This window comes from Ceratocystis lukuohia, assembly GCF_044167205.1.
Source record: "Ceratocystis lukuohia strain C4212 chromosome Unknown Supercontig5_pilon, whole genome shotgun sequence".
NCBI classification, from domain to species: domain Eukaryota; kingdom Fungi; phylum Ascomycota; class Sordariomycetes; order Microascales; family Ceratocystidaceae; genus Ceratocystis; species Ceratocystis lukuohia.
Window position 1 is genome coordinate 1,686,814 of NW_027263524.1, and position 21,447 is coordinate 1,708,260.

The 21,447-nt window shown below is 46.6% G+C and overlaps 5 protein-coding genes across 5 annotated transcripts; 3 read left to right on the forward strand and 2 right to left on the reverse strand.

The window, feature by feature from the left end:
• Nucleotides 1–2,656: 2,656 nt before the first annotated feature.
• On the reverse strand, nucleotides 2,657–3,909 carry HOO65_050412 (Oxidoreductase-like protein; the record flags this gene model as incomplete). The annotated part of the gene is made up of 3 exons (XM_071003414.1): nucleotides 2,657–3,171; nucleotides 3,248–3,742; nucleotides 3,864–3,909. The coding sequence occupies 3 exons, from the start codon at nucleotides 3,907–3,909 to the stop codon at nucleotides 2,657–2,659; spliced, it is 1,056 nt and encodes a 351-aa protein (XP_070858471.1).
• A 1,406-nt stretch (nucleotides 3,910–5,315) lies between these two features.
• HOO65_050413 (uncharacterized protein) lies at nucleotides 5,316–7,962 on the forward strand (the record flags this gene model as incomplete). The annotated part of the gene is made up of 2 exons (XM_071003186.1): nucleotides 5,316–6,712; nucleotides 6,771–7,962. 2 exons carry the CDS (start codon nucleotides 5,316–5,318, stop codon nucleotides 7,960–7,962), a joined length of 2,589 nt encoding a protein of 862 aa, XP_070858472.1.
• Nucleotides 7,963–8,702: 740 nt separating this feature from the next.
• Nucleotides 8,703–9,976, forward strand: HOO65_050414 (Transaminase htyB; the record flags this gene model as incomplete). The annotated part of the gene is made up of 2 exons (XM_071003407.1): nucleotides 8,703–8,772; nucleotides 8,889–9,976. 2 exons carry the CDS (start codon nucleotides 8,703–8,705, stop codon nucleotides 9,974–9,976), a joined length of 1,158 nt encoding a protein of 385 aa, XP_070858473.1.
• A 1,780-nt stretch (nucleotides 9,977–11,756) lies between these two features.
• Nucleotides 11,757–14,132, forward strand: HOO65_050415 (Calcium permeable stress-gated cation channel 1; the record flags this gene model as incomplete). Its single annotated transcript, XM_071000889.1, has 1 exon — nucleotides 11,757–14,132. One exon carries the CDS (start codon nucleotides 11,757–11,759, stop codon nucleotides 14,130–14,132), a length of 2,376 nt encoding a protein of 791 aa, XP_070858474.1.
• A 423-nt stretch (nucleotides 14,133–14,555) lies between these two features.
• Nucleotides 14,556–20,129, reverse strand: HOO65_050416 (proteasome component; the record flags this gene model as incomplete). The annotated part of the gene is made up of 2 exons (XM_071003073.1): nucleotides 14,556–19,845; nucleotides 19,906–20,129. 2 exons carry the CDS (start codon nucleotides 20,127–20,129, stop codon nucleotides 14,556–14,558), a joined length of 5,514 nt encoding a protein of 1,837 aa, XP_070858475.1.
• Nucleotides 20,130–21,447: the final 1,318 nt, after the last annotated feature.

Sequence of the window (21,447 nt, forward strand, 5' to 3'; positions counted from 1 at the left end):
GTTACGACCAACTTTGAAAAAAAGTGCGGACAGCCTGTACTGTGCCTAGTATACATACATTGACTAGAAGTGCTTGCTTCAGGCTTCCTGTAAGCGAGAAGAGGCTTGGCACCAACTCTTGGAAATTTGGAGTTGCTCAGTTGTGCCCGTACTAAATGTCAAGCAAAAACGGGCGGATGATCTGACTTGGGCGAGAAAGGTATCTCTTGGGATTTAAGCACTAAGTGTAAATTGTATTAAATCTTAGATCCAGAGCCTTGTGTGTACCAGACCGTCTCTGACAATTAGCCCATATTAACAAGCCTGCTTTTTGGTGTTAAGACATAAGGGGAAGGGAAGGGGATGAGGACGTGATGATACTTCATTGGCCAATTACCTAGGGGGAGAGATCTGCAGCTACATGGTAGCGCTTTTCATTTAGTTTTACTGAGTGGAGAGGGAGTGAGTGTAAGCAAAGGAAGCGAGTGCAGATACATAAACGACGTAGCTCCCCTCCCCTTCTTCGGGGCATTTCCAGGTATGACATTAGAGTCACGGTATTTGCCTCTCCATAGGCTTCTCGTTTGTTCTTACTCCTATAGCACATTATTGCATTTCCGAACCTCGCCATCTTCTATCTGATAAGAGGAGATCCTGATTAGAGAGTCTAAGACTCTATACCTTCTTCTATACTTTGTTATACGCGGCGCCCATTAACACATGCGATCATTCTATCTGTGACGGCTTCGCGTGCCTCGTTAAAGTGTGTCCTCTGACACTTGACCAGAGAAGAGCCAACGGCTGGTTCTCACATCTTCTAGCGCTCTACTCCTGATTTTACTCAAACTTCCGACTCGGTTCATCGCACACACCATCATGAATTCTACTTACCACCTGGAAAATCAAGGCCAGGTCGTGGTACCCGCAATCTCAGGTCTTTTGGGTCTGACTTCGCTCTTTGTGGGTATGAGATTGTACACTAGAGCTCTGCTAAGCCACTCATTATCGTGGGACGACTTGGTTTTATTATTTGGATATGTCCGTCTTTGTCTTACTTTGTACCATACACGACTAGCGCATAAATCTAACAACATGGTTTCTATCAATAGATGATTACTCTCTCGGAAGGTATTCTGATGATGGTACATACAAAATACGGGCAAGGTTACCACTGGGATACATTATCACCATCAACCCAAACGACGTATCTCAAGATTTTCTACGCCACCTTAGTGCTGTACTATCTTGCCTTGGGGGTGATTAAAACCGCGATTCTGCTCCAGTACATGCGTATATTTACTGGACAGTTCCGTAAGATTACTGTCATTTGTATGATTGTTATTGGCATGTGGAGTACCTCGATATGGTTGGTTACAATCAACACTTGCACTCCTGTCCGTGCCTATTGGGATAAGAGCATTGAAGGCCGTTGTATTCCTAACCTCCCCCAGTGGTATATCAATGCCGCTGGAAACATTCTGACGGATTTGGTTATTGTTGTTTTGCCCATCAAGGCCTTGTGGAATCTACACCTGCCAAAGTCTCAGCGTTTGTCGTTGATTGGAGTGTTTGCTTTGGGATTTTTGTAAGTATGGCCCCACTCCGTTGTTGGCAGTCGTACTGACCATTACTTATTTAGTACTTGCGCTATCTCACTGATTCGTGTCTTTGCACTGTCACTCGACAGTGATCTGTCTTATAAAAATATCGACGCTGCAATCTGGTCCTTCGCCGAGCTCGCCTGCGCTTTAATTACGGCGTCGTTACCAACTCTGCGCCCTATCATGTATCGCATTCTCCCTCGCATATTCCATCCTTCTATTCGTTCTTCCGGGAGAAAGACTACGCGTGGCTCGGAATATGCCCGGTATGGTCTCAAGTCTAATTCAACAACCCCTGAAGACGAATCCTCACTCACGAAGCCCCATACCTCAACCGAAAAACTTGCTTCCGATACTAGTGATGTCGAACTGCAAGTTAGAGTAGGACACTTAAGTGACAAAAAGGCTACAGGAAGAACGATTACAGGAGGCAGGAAAATGAAAATACCACTCAAAATACAGTCTGGAGATCGCCGGGCTTGCTTGACTACAATATGTGCTGGTCAAGACTCAAACTCTGCCCATTCGGTACCACTGGGCGGTATTAACGTACGGACGGAGACTTATATTGAAGATGGACGGTTATGAGATGAGGGAGGAAGGGCTCAAGGGTAGTTTTTTACATTGTGGGAAGAGCATGTCTGCTTGTTTTAATTTCTTTCGTGCTTGCTTTGGGAGTTAAGGGCTGGATAATTAAAAGAATGATTCACAACACGTCAGCCTATTCCTTTTGATGACACAAAATGTAGCTTAGGTTTATGGAAAGGACGTTGAGGAACTGCTATTACAAGATATGCTGTACCACGTATGTTTACGGATATGTCACATTGCAATGTGGCCACATCAAGTGTTGGCTTGTATCTGGGTGGCTGCATACATGGGGGGCGGTACAGGCATTGTCTGGAAAGAAAATTGAAAGAGTTTCATTAACTTCATCAATAAACCTTTGTATCAGATGGGATTGAGCAAAGACAAAGATTTTGAAGTAGCCATCATAGGGAATCTAGATTCATCTTCAGAGTTATTGGTTCTCGATATAAGAGCTACTTTTCTCAGCTGGCCACCCGTAAATAAAATTATGCATCCACAAGCTCTGAAGAATGTGTCTCGCCAGCCTTCAAAAGGCCCTCCAACACAGAGAGATCGCGCAGTGCCTCATCAGGGCTTTGCTCAGTGCAGATCACGCCACTATCCAAACCATTTGCCCAGGCCTTTAGTTCCTCCAGTACGCCGCTGGTTTTTGTGACTTTGATGACCTCTTCGATCTTTTCACCCTGGGAATTGAGAGTCACAATCTTAACTTCGGAAGGGTTCATTTCAACTTCACCATGGGTAGTTGACACGGCCAGGCGGAAGCCAGAACGGAAGGCACTGCCAAAGGAAACATTGAAAGAACCAGAGCGACCACCAGCTGTAGTAATCACGCCATGAATGGTGTCCATGGGAAGCAAGAGGGGCTGCAGAAGTGTGGTTGAAGCCTTCACGCTAGCGATTTTATCGTTAACAGCGGCGAGTAAATACCGAAGGGAAGCTGTGAAGTGAACACCCCCATCAAGAAGAAAACCACCTTGATATTCCGGGACCTTACGCCCTGGTAATGTAGTAATGAAGGTGTTAGACTAGGAAATATTTTAAAAAAACAAAAAATGGGGTTTTGAGGTACCTACATGCCGTGTTGAAATATTTATTATCCGTTTTGACGAGAGTAAACATTTCGAAGCTGAAAAAGGTGAGCTCGCCACCCAAATCATTGAGCCTCTCGGCAGCTATCTGCAAAGCCTTCTGGAATCTGTAGTTCTCAGCAACGGCCCAGAGAGGTTTTGTATCTGGTAGTATGTTATAATCTTTGAGTAGGCTTTTGGCCGAGGAGACATCTTTTGCTATCGGCTTCTCACTGATAACATGTTTACCAGCTTTCCATGCTTTGCGGATTATCGCAGGTTGAGCGATAATTGGTAGACAGATGATAACAGCAGAAATGTCATCACGGGCAAGGAGATCATCAAGGGAGGAGCCTGAGACGTGGGGGGAGTCATAGTATACTGTGGGGGGGGATACAGAGCCAGACACGGTGTTGGCAAGGCTTTGTGCAGAAGTTTGGGACCGGGAGTAAATAGCCTTTAGCTCAAGACTAGGAATGGCTTCGATAGCAGGGAGATGTTCTTAAAGACTTGTTAGTAAGTTGCTACTGATATTTCTATTTGTAAAGGAGATATATGTAGGCAATGCAGACTCAAAGGTTAACCAACGTTTAAGCTGCAGGGGAAGAGTGGGGTAGCACACCATTTTGGGCGAAGATGCCAGCGCCAAGAAGAGCAACACCAACCATTTTTATGTTTAAACTTGTAAAGAAGTGCTATGGGAACAGTGAAGACTTTGGTGGAAGAACTCGAATATTCATCGGAGAAAGGCCACCATTAGAAAAAAAAAAAGCTAAGGAAAGAAACAAGGGAAACACATCTAAAGAAGAGGGGGCAGAGGATTAAAGGTAGTAATCACCAGGGGAAGCCAGCCAATCAGCCCCGATAAACGAGAATGGAAAGCCTACGATCGAAGCTTATTGATGCAACCACCTAATGTTGCATTGTTATTTAGCAACTGTTATTGTGGGTTTGCTGCCCTGGACTTTCAACTCCCTAAAACAAGGTCTACGAATTTTAGCCTCGTTTGGATTCTCACCTTGGTTATTGACTTTAGCCTAACGCTATGTTCATGTATGGCCCCCGTGATCCATGCTCCAACATTAAGGGGCCCCTGCAACGTTAAGCAGGTTGTGGTGCCCTTATCTGCTCTGTGTTGTGATTTTGGCGTTTTGCTATGGGGAAAGTGTGTTAAAGGAAAGAAATGCATCCTGTTGGGGAGAGTATGCAACAAACAAAGTAATTGCAATGGATTAGGAGTGAGAGGGAAAGACGGGCTATTGGGAGAAGATGTTAAAAGACCTTTGCAAAATCTTGCTCTACTCTTTCCTGTCCTGGAAAGTAAAACGCTACCGAGCGAAACAGGCTCCAGCCAGAATAAAAAGTCTCCACAAATTCCTTCGTCCAGACGCGACTTTATTCTGTGTCTGAATCTTTGCTGGTGATCAGCAATCCAAACTGCTTTCTTCCTCCCAAGACCTTGACGGTTTCACATTTTGGGGCCCGTCTCCTGTCCATGTCCTGCTCCTTCTCCTTTCGTCTTGCTCTTTTTCCTTCTCTTGTTTGTTCTCTTTTTTTTTCTTCTACTTTCACGATAATTTCTTTTTGCCCGGTTTGCTACACATTCTAAATAGCTTGCAGGTTTTCCTTCAGGTCACTTACGTATTTATGGATTCTGCTATATTTCGCTTTATTTTTTCTCTTCTTTTTCTTTCCTGCCTATTAAATTCTTCTTGCTCACTGCTATTCGGAAGTCGTATTATACACAAAGGATTGCATCTCGCCATCGCTTGATATAACGGCCCTACAATTTGGATATTTCCTCGGTCTCTCGATATTGCCAGCCTATCATTACCGACCTCGTTTACGTATCTGTAAAGTTTACGACGACACCTGACACTTCAATACAGAATACTGTGGTAACTACCCTGATACACTGGGTTTGGCGCCCTCCCAACACTAAGCGGGCCGCCCAACTTCTTTGTCCCCTTCACAACAAACCGTCTTGTGCAGCAAAAATCCAAATTTCTTGGGAATTGCAGTTGCCTGGCATTAATATATCAATCCAAATCTCGGTGTCTCCTCATCTGCCATCATGGATTCTTCAACCCCAAAATCTCCACAATCCAAGAGAGATCGGCGATCTTCGCAGCGACAGTCCATCGCCATGTCGACGTCTGGGCAGCGAGACTCGTCGGCAGGCATAGTCGAAACTGCTGTTTTTGATGCCCTTGTATCTGACGGTCAGATAAGGCCGGATTCAACTCATCAGAATCATTCGATCATGCCTCCATCTGGTTCTGGGTTTGATTCTCTGTATTCTACTCCACACTCAATGAACCCTTCTGCTCCGGCCTCGACATCAAAGCCGAGCTCTTCATATGTTGCACCAGTATCCAACTTCAGAAATTTTGTATCAGGCGGTGATTCCCCTTCATCAAAAAACCCACCGAAAATCGATTATCTTGCTCTTGGTACTCCAGCAGTACCGACCCAAATCCAGATGCGTGAAATACAGCCTCGTGTAGAGCCATCAATCCATATGCTTACCAACGAATTTTCCCTTGCCTCCGAAAGGCCTTCAGCACCACAGCCTGGCCCCTCGCACCCGTACACCATGTACCAACAGGGTATAAACGATGTCACCATCCCCGAAGTTGTAGCCACCATTCAGAGGCCGGTCCAACCACAGTTGCTACAAGGTCCATCTCATCCATATACCATGTACCCTCAAAATGTTGATTCTGTTGATAATGCAGCCCCAACACAGACTAATATACCACCTATGGTTGGTTTCAACCCGAATGCCGGATATCAGCGACGTATTGGTCCTGATGGCGAGGAATCTGGTCTGGTTGGCCCGTTTGGCTACACGGAAGAACTTCCGCCATACACTCGGTACCCTGAGCAGGGCCATAGTGCTAAAAATTCTACTGCTGACAGCTCTGGCACGGCTGTCTCTACAGAATCCCCTAATGCTGGCATCGCTGGACCTTCAGCTTCTGCTGCAAATACAACTTCTGAAAATCGTCATGATGCCCAAGATGCTCTAAACCGTCGCTCGGCTGATAGTTCTTTATCACGATCACCGCAACCTCCAATGTCTATACCACGCACGATCGAAGCTCAAACAAACGCACCTGGTTCACGGCCTATGGTTTTACCACCCATTGATGGGGCTGGCGGGATCGGTCTTGCTACCCGTGACCCGGAATTCGCTTCTGGGAACGACCTAGACAGCCCTGACTCTGGTCCTTCGCGGCATAGTTTTGCTTCAGAAACTAGTCATCATGAAATAAATACTGCTGCGAAAGACGTTTCTGAAAAGGATACCCCAAAGAAGGCCTGGCAGGTCAAGGCTCAGAGAAAGATTGGCGGTGTTGTTCCTCTGTGGGCCTTGATTTTCGCGGGAGTTGTGCTATTGATTGTTGGTGTGGTTCTAGGTGCAGTCATTGGAACAGTTACCTCCAAACGAAAGAAGAATCATCCTCCGTATGTTGACCACCCTCTCTTTCTAAAAAAAAACTATCCACTAACAAATATATCATAGTAATGGGCCAATCGACGGGCTACTTCGGGCTCAGATAGTTCCCTTGCATTCTATCCCTCCTGATCTCACACCATTAACTACTGGTGTTTACGATATCCCGCCTATGATGGCTAACGCAGCTTCCGCTTCCTGTCTCAGCGATACCATTTACTCTCAGGTGTGGAGCTGCACCCAACCAAACCAATATCAGATTGAGTTTGATAAATCCCCTATTCTTGACGATATGGAATATTTCGTTAGCATGAACCTGGCAAATAATTCCATCCATTCGAAGTTTATTTGGGGAAACCAACCGATTTACTTCCCCACCCTTTCTCCGCTCAAGGTTATCAGCGATAACTCTGAGCCGAACTGGGGGCCTGCCTGGTGGTTCAATATGACTTACGATAAAGTAGTCATCATTTCACAAGACCGTTTCCCGCCTTACAAACCCCCATCTAAAATGAGGGCACGGGAACCCGTGAAATCTGCTCAGTCCTACGATTTCACGCCCACTTCAAGCTTTACTAGCTCCACTAGCGCTATGGATGATGCGGACGATACGGAGACACAAGAAACTATTACTTTTACAGCCACTATCACCGCGGATATTTCAACAAGTACACAGCCTACCCCAACATCCAAGCAAAGTGGATTTGGGTATAAAGATGGTGGCCGCGTTCCTACCCTCAAAGAAGGTGATATGGCATGGATATGTACCTGGCCAAATACCCGCCTGGATTTCATGGTCTATCCTAACCAGGACAATAGTCTGGGCAATGGTAGGACTGACAAATCGGATGACTCCGACGACGCGCCATTGTATAGTGCCTCGTTCCCATCTCCAACGACAGAAAATGATGCTACTGCCGCTTCTCAAACTTCCCTGCCAACCTCGGATAGTAGCCCTGATGTGCCTCCACGATTTTCTTGGCATGAAAACCCTTACCCAAAGGTCATAAAGATTACTGAGCAACACATTGATGGCCCTAAAAATTTTCCTACCTGCAGAAAGGTTCAGATTATCAATGGTGGCCAGGATGCCATTGCTGTTCTAGACGACGATGGCCAACCCATTAAAGTTGAGCTTACTGACATGGAAAATGATGGCTCTCATGGCCCTACCCGCAGGAGCATCAATTATCCAAATCGTCTTTTGAACCGGGATGCATTTGAGGATTCCAACTGTGGCTGCTCATGGACGCTTTCCTAGGGGTTTGTCTCTCTTATACCGTCATGCTTATTGTTTATTCTTTTTAGGAGTTGCCAGTCTCCTTATCTCCCTTCTCCTATTGTCATTATTGTTATGCTTGATATTTTAGGCGGACTGTCCCTTGACGCACCATCATTTGTTATACCCCTCTCATATCACTCTGTGCCTTTAAATTCGTTGTATAGCTATTGGGTTTGTTTAGTTACGATATTCTATTGTGTAATTTGTTGGTTGGCGTTTATGACGGTATTTGATATTTCTCTTTAGGTCTGGATTGGGCTTTTATTGGTACACCATGAATTAATATACCATTAACACTCGAACTTGAATGTATGTAAAGTAATATATCCTAAGTCTACTCAACCAGATCGCCGCTCGCATAGACCAAGCATAATAAATATCCTGTATTGGTGCATACTCCCGGCAAGTGCATATCCATTTCAACCTGAAAATATGCACTAATGCGAGCTACCCCGCTATTCCGACGTCGGCAGCGGGATTGGAAAGAGCGAAGCTTCCTGCCTTGTCTTGAGAGCTCAAGCTGCTGTGCTCTGTTCTACGCCTTAGATTGTGTATGTTCCCATATATATTTATGGAAGTGGGATAAGGAGCCTTTGACGTTTCTAAAATATTTTCCTTTTCTATTTCCTTCATCCTTTTCTTGTTGACACCGCCATCGCTACACTTCACAAATTTTCATACTCAAGACTTTGCGCTTAATTGATATTTCTTGGCATACAATGGCGTCTTTCCCCCCTCCCGTTGTTGATTCTATCGACTGGTCTAATGTGGGCTTCAAGGTCCGCGAAGGTAAGTTTAACTGCTTTAGTTTGCTAGGGCTGGATTTCTCTCTGGAATTGTTGTTTGCTACTTGCTCCTCCTGACTTTGTTCTCTCATTTTGACATATTTCTCCTAATATTTCTAGTTAACGGCCATGTCGAGTCAACCTTTAGTGCTACCACGGGTAAATGGTCCCCTCTTAAGTTTGTCAAAGACCCCTATATGCGTATTCACGGAATGGCTCCTGCCCTCAACTACGGACAACAGGCTTATGAAGGTCTGAAGGCCTTCCGCGGTCCCGGGGATACCACCGTTCGAGTTTTCCGTCCCAACAAGAATGCCGACCGTATGCAGTTATCTGCCTCTGCTGTATCTATGCCCGCTGTCCCTCAACAAATGTTTATCGATGCTGTGATGGCTGCCGTCGCTCTCAACGCCGAGTTTGTACCGCCTCATGCTACTGGTGCTGCCATGTACATTCGCCCCCAACTGTACGGCTCATCAGCCCAGCTGGCCCTGCAGCCCCCTGATGAATACACCTTTGCTGTCTTTGTCATGCCTACTGGAGTATACCACGGCGTGCATCCTGTGAAGTGCTTGATTCTCGATGATTTTGACCGCGCAGCACCATTTGGTGTTGGACATGCCAAGGTCGGTGGAAACTATGCACCAGTGCTACGTCATAGTGACAAGGCCCGTAATCAGGGCTACGGCATCACTCTACATCTAGACAGTGCAACTCATAGTGAAGTCGATGAATTTAGCACCTCGGGTTTCATTGGCGCTAAGGTTGATGGTGAAAGTGTCACACTCGTTGTGCCTGATTCTAGTGCTGTCATTGACAGTGTGACTAGTGATTCTGTGCAGGAAATCGGTCGCAGCCTGGGCTGGACTGTCGAGAAGCGCGCTATCAGCTACTCTGAGGTTCCAGAGTTCAATGAAGTGATGGCTGCCGGCACAGCTGCAGCATTGGTTCCTATCCGCTCTATTACTAGGCGCATTCACACTGGTTCTGACAAGTCGGTGGCATCCAAGGGTCTCAAAAACGTTTCGGTGCCCAGAGAAAATGAGGAGGAAATAGTTTTCTTAGATGAAAGCATCACTGACGCTGGTCCCATTTGCCTGCAGCTGCTCCGTCTTTTGCAGGGTATTCAATTGGGCAAGGTTGAGGATACCTTTGGTTGGGTGCAAGTAGTGAAGGCTGAAGATGGAGATAAGGTCAGTAAGGAGTAAAAAAGAACCAGGAACGAGAAATATTTAGAAAATGGGGTTCGAAATCATACATTAGAAATTTAAGTGGGTGCTATGTGCATATGCATAAATATTGTACATATGTACATAAATTTTGACAAGATAATGCGAGAATGCGCAGCACAGCAAGCCTTGTAGAATAGATCTTAAATGTTGAATCAGTTGGTTTATTAAAGGGTTCAAGTCTATGCTACGTCCTGGCACTATTCCTTTTGTATTGTGGTGTCAATCATGTCACGTGATCAGCCACAATAGGTTCGGATAAGTGGGGCACGTATGGGACGCCACTTAACATATATACCGCGCCACGCAACAAGCCTTCACATGCTTTTGCTCGTTTCTGGGTTGCTGCTGCAACAACCAGCTTGTGGTGTCATTCTAGCCGCTGTAGAGGTGTGAGTGCATGGTCAAGCCCCACTTTTATGACACTCATTTGGCTTCTCTCATTGGTCTGCTGCTATCGAGATACGTCACTTTGGTAAGAGAAGCTGCCTTGTAATAATTAAAAATGGCAGTGCCAGGTCTGAGATGCACTTGCCTGACTTGTCAAGGCAGGTGCTTTAATCATTATGCATTTCTTTTTCTGCGCTTTCTCTCCTTCTTTCCTTTCCATCATCGTCGCCCTTTCCCTCAACGCAGCAAACTGAGGGGTTGGGTTGTGTATTTACTTTCCTTTCTTTCGTTGTCCAGTTTATTCTACATTACGACGCTCCTGCCATTTGAGGGTGGCTTTTCCCAACAAAAAAAAATCTATAAACGAGGAAGAAGATCCCCTCCCTCTTCTTTCTCACGAAAACTTCTCAAGATTATCCACACTCATAGACGGCTACTTCATTCCCAAAATTAGCCTTATCATCACTTTATTTTTCCTATCCTGCCTCTTCCACTGGCCTATGGCTGACCGACTCATCTTTTTGTATGATCCCAATCCAATCGATACCACTGTGCATTATCACCCCTGTCTATAAATTGACAACGCACTCAAGCTTGGTTAAGGTTCCCAGCCTGGCATAAACCAGTCCAGCCTCATTTCAGGCCATTATTTTTACACCTTGCCAACCTTGTGATTTCCTCTTCATCAACTGCTTGGGTTTACTTGATTTTTCAACATCTTTTGCGCCTTTTTTATCTAAATATCTTCTCGGTATTGTCCCCCGAATTTCTTTCTTGTTTGCTCTATTATTAATTATTAACCTAACCCTAAAACCAGGCTGACAACACGTACCACCCACCCACAGCGCTACGTAAAGCATGGCAGACAACCCACAGCTTGCAACTACAACGGTTGTGGCTGCATCGGAAGCTGCATACGATGTGTTACGTTTGCTAGCGAAGCGCTCAATTGGAGACTCAGAAGTCCAAGAAAACTGTTCAGGCGAGTCCATTGTGAATCCCGGAAAAGGCGATTTGCAATTCTCGTTTTGGATCTCGGTAGCACTAGGTGCTCCTTCATTTTTAGCTTTTTGCGTAAGTATTTACATGCCTCCTTTTTCACTTTTATCCTGTGTCACATAGCTCTAAAACCGCATACTGATGGTCATTCTTGGAGTTGTAGTTCCTTAGAACGCGATGGGCGACTCTCTACTCAGCGCGGAAACGGCGTCTAGATTCCTTGATAGGTCTCCCGACATTGCCTAACACCTTCCTCGGATGGATCCCTGCTCTATACCGAATCACTGACGAACAAGTTCTTGCATCCGCTGGCCTCGATGCATTTGTTTTCCTGCACTTTTTTAAAATGTCTGCCCGTCTTTTCTCCATCATGTTCTTTTTCGCCCTCACCGTCTTGTTGCCTATAAACAGTACTATGTTCCCTTCTGGAGATGGCGTTGCGAAGTCTAAGCTGCAGGTGCAGACACGCAGCCTTTGGGACGAAAGCTCTGTTGATAATAACGGAACCATTACCCAATGCACTGATCTTACACATAATGATCATCCCCGTGTTGGCGGCGCCAAGTTGCAGATGTTTACTGGATCTTATCTGGCGTTTACATACTTTTTCACCTTCCTGACCCTATATATGGTTAACCGACACACTCGCCGTATTCTTCGCATACGTCAAGACTATCTTGGAACTCAATCTACTATTACGGATCGCACTTTCCGCATCACTGGTATTCCCAAGGAGCTCAAAGATGAAAATCGCATCAGGCAACTGGTTGAGAAACTCAATATCGGAAATGTCGTTAGTGTTACGCTTTGCCGCAACTGGGCTCCTGTGGATAAGCTTGTAGCCGATAGAAGCAAAGAGCTTCGTGAGTTGGAGCGTGCTTGGAGTGTTTTGCATCGCAAACGGCAAGATATTCTAAAGGCCAAGCAAGAGCAAGCTGTTAGATCTACTAGCTTCTCTGTCGACCAGCATGACCTCCTTGATGTCGAAGATGTCGCTCTTGGTCGATCTCTTACTGCGGAAGGCATAAACTTATTGCCCCCCTCTCTAAGTGAAGAGCTCTATGAAAGCTATCGCCCCAAGCTGCGTATTTGGTATGGGCCTTTTGGTCTCCGTACTAGGCTCGTTGATGCCATTGACCATCATGAAGAACGTCTTCGCCAACTTGACGGCCATATTCTGACTGCACGCGAAGCCTCCTATGACCCTGCAGATCTTGCCTTCGTCACCATGGACTCGACAACGGCTTGCCAAATGGCTATTCAAGCACTTATGGATCCTCGACCCGGGGTGTTGCTCACTAACACTGCGCCCTCACCATCGGATGTCGTTTGGAGAAATACCTATGCTTCGCGCAATCAACGGAGACTGAAATCGTGGATGGTGACTATCATCATCTCTATTTTAAGCGTCTTTTGGCTGTTTATTGTTGCTGCGGTTGCTACAATGCTGAGTTTATGCACAATAAAGAAGGTTTTCCCGGAGCTAGGTAATGCTATCGAGAGCCACACTTGGCTTGGGGCCGCAGTCCAATCCGGGTTCCCCGTCTTGATCGTCACTATTCTCAACACTCTTGTCCCTCTTCTCTATGAGTTTCTTTCGTATCGCCAAGGAATGGTTTCTCGCGATGACATTGAGCTTTCGTTTGTTTCTAAAAACTTCTTCTTTACATTCTTCAACGTTTTCTTCGTCTTCACTTTTGCTGGCTCTTTTTCACAGTTCCTTCCTTGCCTCAAAGAGGCGTTGCAAAACATCACCCTGGCTAGTCAACTACTTGCTGCTTCGACCTTGAAGTTGAGCAACTTTTACATCTGCTTCATTATGCTTCAGACTATCGGCTTAGTCCCGTTTAGGCTTCTCGAACCCGGCGCTGTTTTCCTCTATGTTATGAGTCGTGTTAAGGCCAAGAGCCCTCGGGACTTTTGCGAAATGCGACGGGCACCTCAATTTAGCTACGGCTATTATCTTCCTACTGCGCTGCTGGTGTTTATTCTCTGTCTCGTCTATTCCATTTTGCTGAAGGGATACATGGTGCTGATGATTGGCGTCATTTACTTCCTAGCCAGCTACTATGTCTACAAGTATCAGTTGATGTATGCCATGAACCAGCCACAACATGCTACTGGTGGTGCCTGGAGAGTGATCTGCTTCCGCATTATCCTCGGCCTTTGCATCTTCCAGGTTATTATGGCTGGTATTATTGGTCTCCAAGGCACCTGGAAAGTTACCCCCCTGCTAATCCCCTTGTACGCCATCACTAGCTGGTACTGGTACTACTTCCATCGCCGTTATGTTCCTCTGACCAAGTTTATTGCTCTGCGTAGCATCCGCGATGACCTTATCAACGAGAGCGATGACGATATCATCAATATAAACAATGCTAGCCTCAGCGATGAGGACTTCGAAGCTGCCCGTCGCGCGTACTTTCGACGCGGCACCACGTTGGATGAGTATCGTGAACGAGATGCCAAGTTTATAAATCCTAGCCTCATCTCTAAACTATCGGACCCATGGATATACGATGAACCTCCTAGTGGCGAAGGCTCAACTACGCAATCGTCTGGGGCCAGCAGTCCGAGTGGAGGATTAGCAGTGCTTGCACCAACCCCAAACTTGTACTCGGACAACGACTCATTCAGACCGCCAGCCTTGGGATCAAGCCCTGCCTTTGACGGACAGAATCGAGGCCCCAGTCCATCGGACAGTAATATCAGTCTTGGCGATACGCATATTTGGCGAGAGGCATGAACACCCCCGATCTATTCTTCCTATTGCCACGCTTACAGTCTCTTTTAATGCTTGTCATGCTTTCTTTACCTGACTTCATCGCTATTTTTTCCTTCACTCCAGTTACTCTTTACAACACAACACCCCCCACCAGTCTTTATTGATTTACAGTGATGTTTTTTAACCTAACGCCCTGATTTGCAACCCGTCCTTATCTTACTACCATTTACCATGTCATCTATTTTCCGTTTATTTGAGCGGGAAACGTTTTTCGTTGTTTTTGTTCGCTTCATACCAAAAAATCGACCAGTGTCGTTTCACTACTATATCATTCCCATTCATCATGTCATATATTTATATTTTCTTTATTGAGAGCGGGAGACATGCTTATCGCCTACACTCACTTCAATATACTAACATAGGACTCTAAACCATTTGCTGGGCTTATTCATTCGGCTGCTTTAGCTGGTCCAGAACCTTCTGCCACCGCCTCCGCACATTTAGGCCTCTCTCTCTTTCTAGTCCAGCTTGTGCAATTGTAAGTAGCTTAATATTTTCCTCCTTGCCAGTTTCGCCAAATAAACCCTTCTTCCATGCACCGACCACGGCTTCTAACGCCGCAACACGCGCAATCCGCTGCGCTTCTGTTCCAACCTCAACAGTCTCTAGGTCTAAGCTTTGAAGTAACCTGTCTGCTACAGAAAAATCACCATCAAGACAAGGGCGCACGGCAGATGCCTTGACCATGAGCTCGGCGATGGCTTGGTACCACACCTTGCGACGGATTGGGGCTAGACTAGGCTCAGTGAGGTACGGTGTTGTGTGTGTGACGATAGTGGAGACTATGGCGAATGGATTCTCAGAGAGCTTGTTGATGCTGTATCCATGTGCGAGGGCAGAGAGTGCATTGGCGGCTAGGTCTGTGCGGATTGCATTGGCTTCCCGGTCAGTTGAATCAATACCGACCTTGTCCTCATGTTGGGAAGTAAGGTCATCTAGGGACGGAGTCACGACGGCTGCAATTTCGTCAAGTAGATCAAGATCAGTACGGATATTAGCAAACTTCCATAGCATGGCAAAGGCGTGGCTTTTGTACTCGGCATTGTTGCGTTTGGCTTCACGTAGCGCAATCTTTTTCTGGTGAGCCGCAGCTAGCGCGTCGTCTTTCCAGAGACGATTGGCCTTCTCGACAAACACTGGGAATGATTCCAGAACCTTTTCCTTGCCAGTGAAGCTCTTCAACGCCAACACTTTATCGAGAACGGGCCAGATTAACTTGATATTGGCGTCGGAAAATTGGCCTGTAGCCTCGGCGACGCTACTGAGAGACATGATGAGATCGCCAATGGTGAATGCGCCAGTGTGATGCATATCCCACTTGGATGTTTCGAGGGCCTTTTCAACCAGACCAACAACTTCAGGGACATACCGAGCCGCTGTTCTGTTACTTCCACCATGTTGGTCCCAGATGGAAATAAAAACGGTTCGACAATACTCGTCTACGTCGTGACTAGCAAAGAACGTGAATGGAAGCAAAATGGATTCCATAGTTGTAAACACATCCATCGACGTTTTAGACAGTGCTAATAAAGCATCCGAAACCTTGTGACGTCGTTTCTCATCCTCGGCGGCAAAGTAACGGTCGATGAGCTTCTCGCAAAACTTCATTTTTGAAGATGTCCCAGCAACACGCATTCCATAGGCTGATGCTTTGGCGTATGACTTACTGACCTCGTCATTGCTATCAAACAGGTGCTTCAAGAGAAGAGTCATCAGCTTCCCGCTCATGGGTTTGACGTCCATCGCATGTCGAGTGAACAGGGTACCCAAAACACGCCCACATCCAATCTTGGTAGGCATGCCTATGGCGGACTTGATAGTAGCCTCGAGATTAGGGTAAAGTGCCTCGATGGTTGGACCATCTGCGAAACGAAGGCATTCATCCACAGCTTCAGAAAGTGGCGATCGGTTGGCGAGAGCGGCGCGCTTTTTATCAATGCGTTCTTTGGTGTCATGGCTAACCCTTTGGTACGCATAGCCTACCACATCGGGCTCAATAGTACTCAGGAGGCCTAAAAGATGGGGGACAAGACGCGGAGTATAAGGGCGCAAATTTCGACCGCCCTTTTTACAGATATCGAGAAGCATAACAGTGGAAAATACTTTGACATCCTCGACAGAACTATCGGTTCCTTTGTCAGAAAGCAAAAACTCTAGAGCCTGCCCCATCATAGCTTTGGTGGACGTGTTTTCCGAGGAGTTTTCTAGCGTGCGAATCAAGGTCTTGGATAGCACCATGCAAAGATCGAGGGCGGCCTTTCGAACACTTCCCTTGACGTCATCAATGACCTTGAGGGACACAACCCAGAGAGTAGAATAATATCTCTCGTATTGCGAGTACTTGCGGCCTTGAATCAAGTCTGAGATGGCCGAACAGCTGGCTTCCCGAACCCGCCATTCCTTGCCTACAATGTTCTTGAGTAGGTCCTCCATGATGAGATCAAAGTGCTGGTTGAGTATTGCGGTAGGCTCCTTCACCATGGCCTTCCAAATGTCGTTCATAGAGCGTTGGACATTCGGGTTTGGATCGAACCGGTAGCGGTAAAGCTTAGGATAGAGCTTCGGATCAACTTCAGTATTAGAAAGGATGTTGCTGAGACCGAAACGGCCAAAAGCTGAGCGGGTGGACCATGTAGCAGCATTTGAAGCAAGAGACATGAATTTGTAGACCAGCGTCTGGTCACCAACTTCGGAAGCTAAATTCACAATGTCTTTGTATGATGTCACCGACTGACCGTCTCCAGTTGGGAGAGCTCCGGCATCAAAAAGCTCCGTATCTTGGTCCACGTTCATCCGAGTCTGATTTCCAGTGAATGCCGAAACAAGGTCTTCGACTAGCTGCGTCCGGAGTGCCTCATCGCCCTTCTCATACACCAAAGTTAGACCACGTGAAGCAGTCTCTTGTACCATATCATCACGAGCACTGAGTAGCCTCATGAAGGAGGCTTGGGCCTCACGTAGACGCTGATGAACCTCCGTCACATGAGAGCAGTATTGCACAAAGCTGAAGAGCCAAACACCAGAGGCCTTGAGGAGGGAGGGCTTGGTGTCCTTGGTATTCTGAATTAATTTGTCCAAAACCATACTCAAGAGATGAGGACGCTTTGGCGTCATGTAGGCAATAGAAAACGAATCAACGTTAACTAGAAGCTTCACGGAATCGGCATCCCATCCGGCAGTAAGAGCAACAATAGCCTCTCCAATAGCGAAATGGACTTCGATACCTTTCAATTCATGCAGCTTGAAGAGTTCCTCCAAAATCATAGGCACGAAGTTATTGGCATCGATAGCCTCGGTATCGGTATAATCGAGGGTCATAGCAAGGCGCCCTAGACAAGCAATTGCCTTTTCGTTACCCTTCTTAGCGTGAGTCAAGAGCAGTTTGATGATCTCTTTGACATTGCTCTCCCCAGTGATAGGGGGGATGCAAAGCCTAGCCGTCCAGAGGGTTAACAAACCATCAAAGATAGCATTCAATGATGCCTGTGTACCCTTGGAACCCGTGTCTTTTAGCAACAGAGATGCCGGAGTGTACGGAATAGGGTCAGGGGTTTGTCGGCCATACAAGACTAGTCGAGAAAGCAGGTGACTATAAGCGACCAAGCTACCTTCAAGGGCGAGAAGATATTGCGCAGGCCCAGAGGCTGTTCTGTTAGCTTCAAGCAAGAAGACAGATAAGAGGTACGCAACTTCAGACAGAAAGTCTGATTCAGAAGTAGCAGGATGTGCTAGCATAATGCCATAGGCCTGGGCAGCGAGAGATCGTACTTCCTTCCGTGGCGAATGTAGAAGAGGCCGGAATGCAGTGGGCTCCAAGCGCTCGAGAACGGTGGAGATGGCATCTGATGGGCTCATCGAAGAAATATGAACAGCATAGCTGAGACATTCCTCCACAACAGTCTCAGACGCACCATGAAAGGCACCAATCAGGGCGCGGTAAAGTAAGGTGCAGGTTGCCGCATTATTCTCTGGAAGTGAAAGGTACTTTCTCACAGTCCCGCGAGTCTTGAGGTCAGTCTGGAAAAGTGACTTGAGGTTTTGAGCCCAGCCCGGCTCGATTTTGGCACTATTGCCAAGCGCCTGAAGCTCCATCATTTGTACGCAGGCTTTGATTGCCTTTGAATAAGCTTGCATCCTGGTTCCCTCCGAGCTTCTGGCATTGTCCGTAACCCCAAAGTTGATGGTAGATAGGCTCTCTGGGCGTTCAAGAAAGTACGAGACCATCTCCCTCCAATCAGGCAGCCCTTCAACGGAAGGTTCGATGTTGGAATAGGTGAAAGCCATCCAGGGATCAAGGCCCTTTTCGCCCTCCTCGCGCACCTCATTTCCATCTTTCTGGCTTGCTAAAGCCAAAACATCAATCCACCTAGCCTGAACGTTGCAGAATGGCAGGCAGCGGTTTGCCCACTTTACAGCAACGTGGCAAACACTACGTTGTGCAGGCGGCTCGAGTGGCTTCTCCATGTAAGAAAGAAGCATGTTGACAAAAGACTCACGTTCCTCATAAGAAGTCTTTTCGTCCGGCCGAAATCGGGTGCTCAGCATAGATAATGCGCCTTCAATATCAACGACTGTCTCTGGAGTCGTCTCTTCCGACAGAGACTGGAACAGCCATTGAGCGAGAGAAAGCTTTTGCTGGAAGGTAAAACGGCTAGCCTTGCTCAAGATTCCAATTATCTCGTAGGCAAAAGGCCGTAGGGTAGTGTCGGTACCAGAGCCTGGTTGAACGCCCGGCCAGCCCATACTACAAATGTAGTCTTTGAGCATATAAATGACCTTGGGTCCAATTAGAAAGTCGCCCTTTGAAGGCCCGACCAGAGCAGCGAACTTGACATAGTCGAAAAGAGCCTTGTGGAGTTTTGTCCTCTCAAGGCTGCTGATCTTTTGGAGATTCTGGGTTTGGCTGGCTTGAATTCCCATGTCGCGCTCTATGGCCTGCATGATGCAATCAGTCATAGTCGTCGAGATTTCAGATCTAGTGAGCATATTCAAAATCCGAATGCGATAGGGCACTTCCATTTCTGCGTGTGATTTCCATAGCGTGCGCGCAATCTCTTCATCTTCCAGGTTAACGTTGAGCTTCTTGATGATATCGGTTCCGGGGCTGGAAACATTGGAGTCGGAGCTAGAGGAGGCGTAGAGAGCTGGCATAAACTTCTCCTGATCGGTAAAGATGCCGCTTGATAGGAGTGATATCACGCGTGTCTTTGTCAATGAGATCTGGCGATATGGGAGTTCCATCTCCGGGCTCCATGGCTGTAGGAATTCTAGGTCCGACGCCTGCATGGCGTTAAAAGCCTCAACCTTCTCTTGAGACACCTTATCCCCTGCAGGCATTCTGAGCAGCAAGACTAGGCCAAGCCATCTGGAAATAACTTGGGCGTCAGACTCTTGTATGCCGATCTCCTTCCTGAGGGCCTTATCTTCGACGGTGTCCCGAGAGGGAAGCTTGATGTCAGGCAAGATTCTGAGAAGAAAGTTGAACATTATAGAGGCAAACTTGATGTCTTTCTCTCGGGCCATTGATACAAGAAGGGTTGGAAAAAGATCATGACGTTGTTCTGGTAGCAGGCGAGGCAAGCTGTGGCGGATAAAGAGAACGTCCAGCTGCTTCAAAACTGCACTTTCAGCTTTCACGAGCTGATCCAAGAGGGAAGCTACCGGTAGAACGATCCTATATTGTTGTTAGCATTGAGTGATGTTCAGTTTGGGAGACCGGATAGCAGTAGCTTACGTTGGGGGTTTAATAAACGTCTGTAGTTTATAGGCGAATTGAATCACACGAACACGAACGGACGCGTTTTCACTTGTAGCCTTCAGAATAAAGGCTGTGAGATATTTTGTCAATAGCGGTTGCAGCTTTTCTTCATTGGTAGCTACGTTCAAAATAGCAAACTCGACTTTAGAAACGAGCTCAAGCTCGCGTGCCTCTGTGGAGGTAGAGCTAGCCTCGGCCATGGCGAAAAGTAAAATCCTCCCCTAAGCAAGACGATGAAGAAAGGGAGTTTGGTCGGGTTTTATCACCAGGAGGCGGCAGGTTGGTACTAGTAGCTTGAGGAAGCTTTGAGAGCTATGGATTTGGTTGTTAGATTGAGAGAGAAGAGAAGAGGGGATACTTTCTGTCAAAAGAAATAAACCATAAATGAGCTAATGGGCTTACGGGATGATGAACTAAGCCCAAATGATCGAGCTGGCTGCCAATTACGGGCGAAATTCTGAGGGAATACTGCTGGATTTGCTGCTACCAATGTTTTTGTAGCAGCTAAAAAGCGAGCTTGATGACAGCTCAGCTCACTCGTCGACAAAACAAGGTTTCAAAAAAGGTGCAGAAAAACAAGGGTGGGGGGGGGGGGGGGCGAGAAGAAATCGAAATGGAACACCGAAAGCATATGCAAAAAGAGAAAAGGAGAGAGACCAAGGGAAAATGGTGCAAGGAGAGAAAAGAGGGGGAAAGACGGGCAGCGAAGTTCGTGTAGGTTAAAAAGAGCTGAGTGGAGTGTAGACAAATGAAACCAAGCTGGGAAAGTGCAGCTTGTGTCGTCAATATATAATTTAGGCAGTTTCCCCCCAGAAGCACTATTTCCCTCTTCCTTTGCCTACACTATCCAATCGTATAATACCTCAGGGTGTGACGTGCTCAGCATAACAGGCAAGTACTTGAAATAGGCAACATAGTTACCTACTAAATAGTAACCTACATACGTCTTCACCTGGGTTGCCTGCTACATTTACAGAATCGACTTACGTATTTGCCTGCCTTCTGGGAAAATTTCAAGAATCTGCTGACCTGTTTTTACAGAAGCAACATACGTCTTCACTTGGTTGCCTGCTACATTTACAGAATCTACCTACGTATTTGCCTGCTACCTGGAAAATTTCAAGAATCTGCTGACCTGTTTTTACAGAAAAAGGAAACAGAGACTCTTCTACGAATATCTTTGGTGTTCTACCAGTCGCTCAAGGCCATCAAGAACAAGTCATTGCTTCTCTTGAACTGACTTTTAGCCGAGGCTAGCATACAGAAGAAGAACAAGTCTACCAAAGTGATGAAATTGAGCTGGATCGAGTTATGGGAACATGGAGGTATAATATGTACATATGCTAGAAATAAATAGTAAGTGCAGATGGAGAAAAGAAAGAAAGAAAGTAAAAAAAGGAATCGCCAAATCAAATGCCCCTCTCGCTCCTAATGGTGTATGTACTAAAACAACCAAAAAAAAACAACACATTCTCACCCCCCCCCACCCATCCCCCCACACTACTCCAACCCACCACT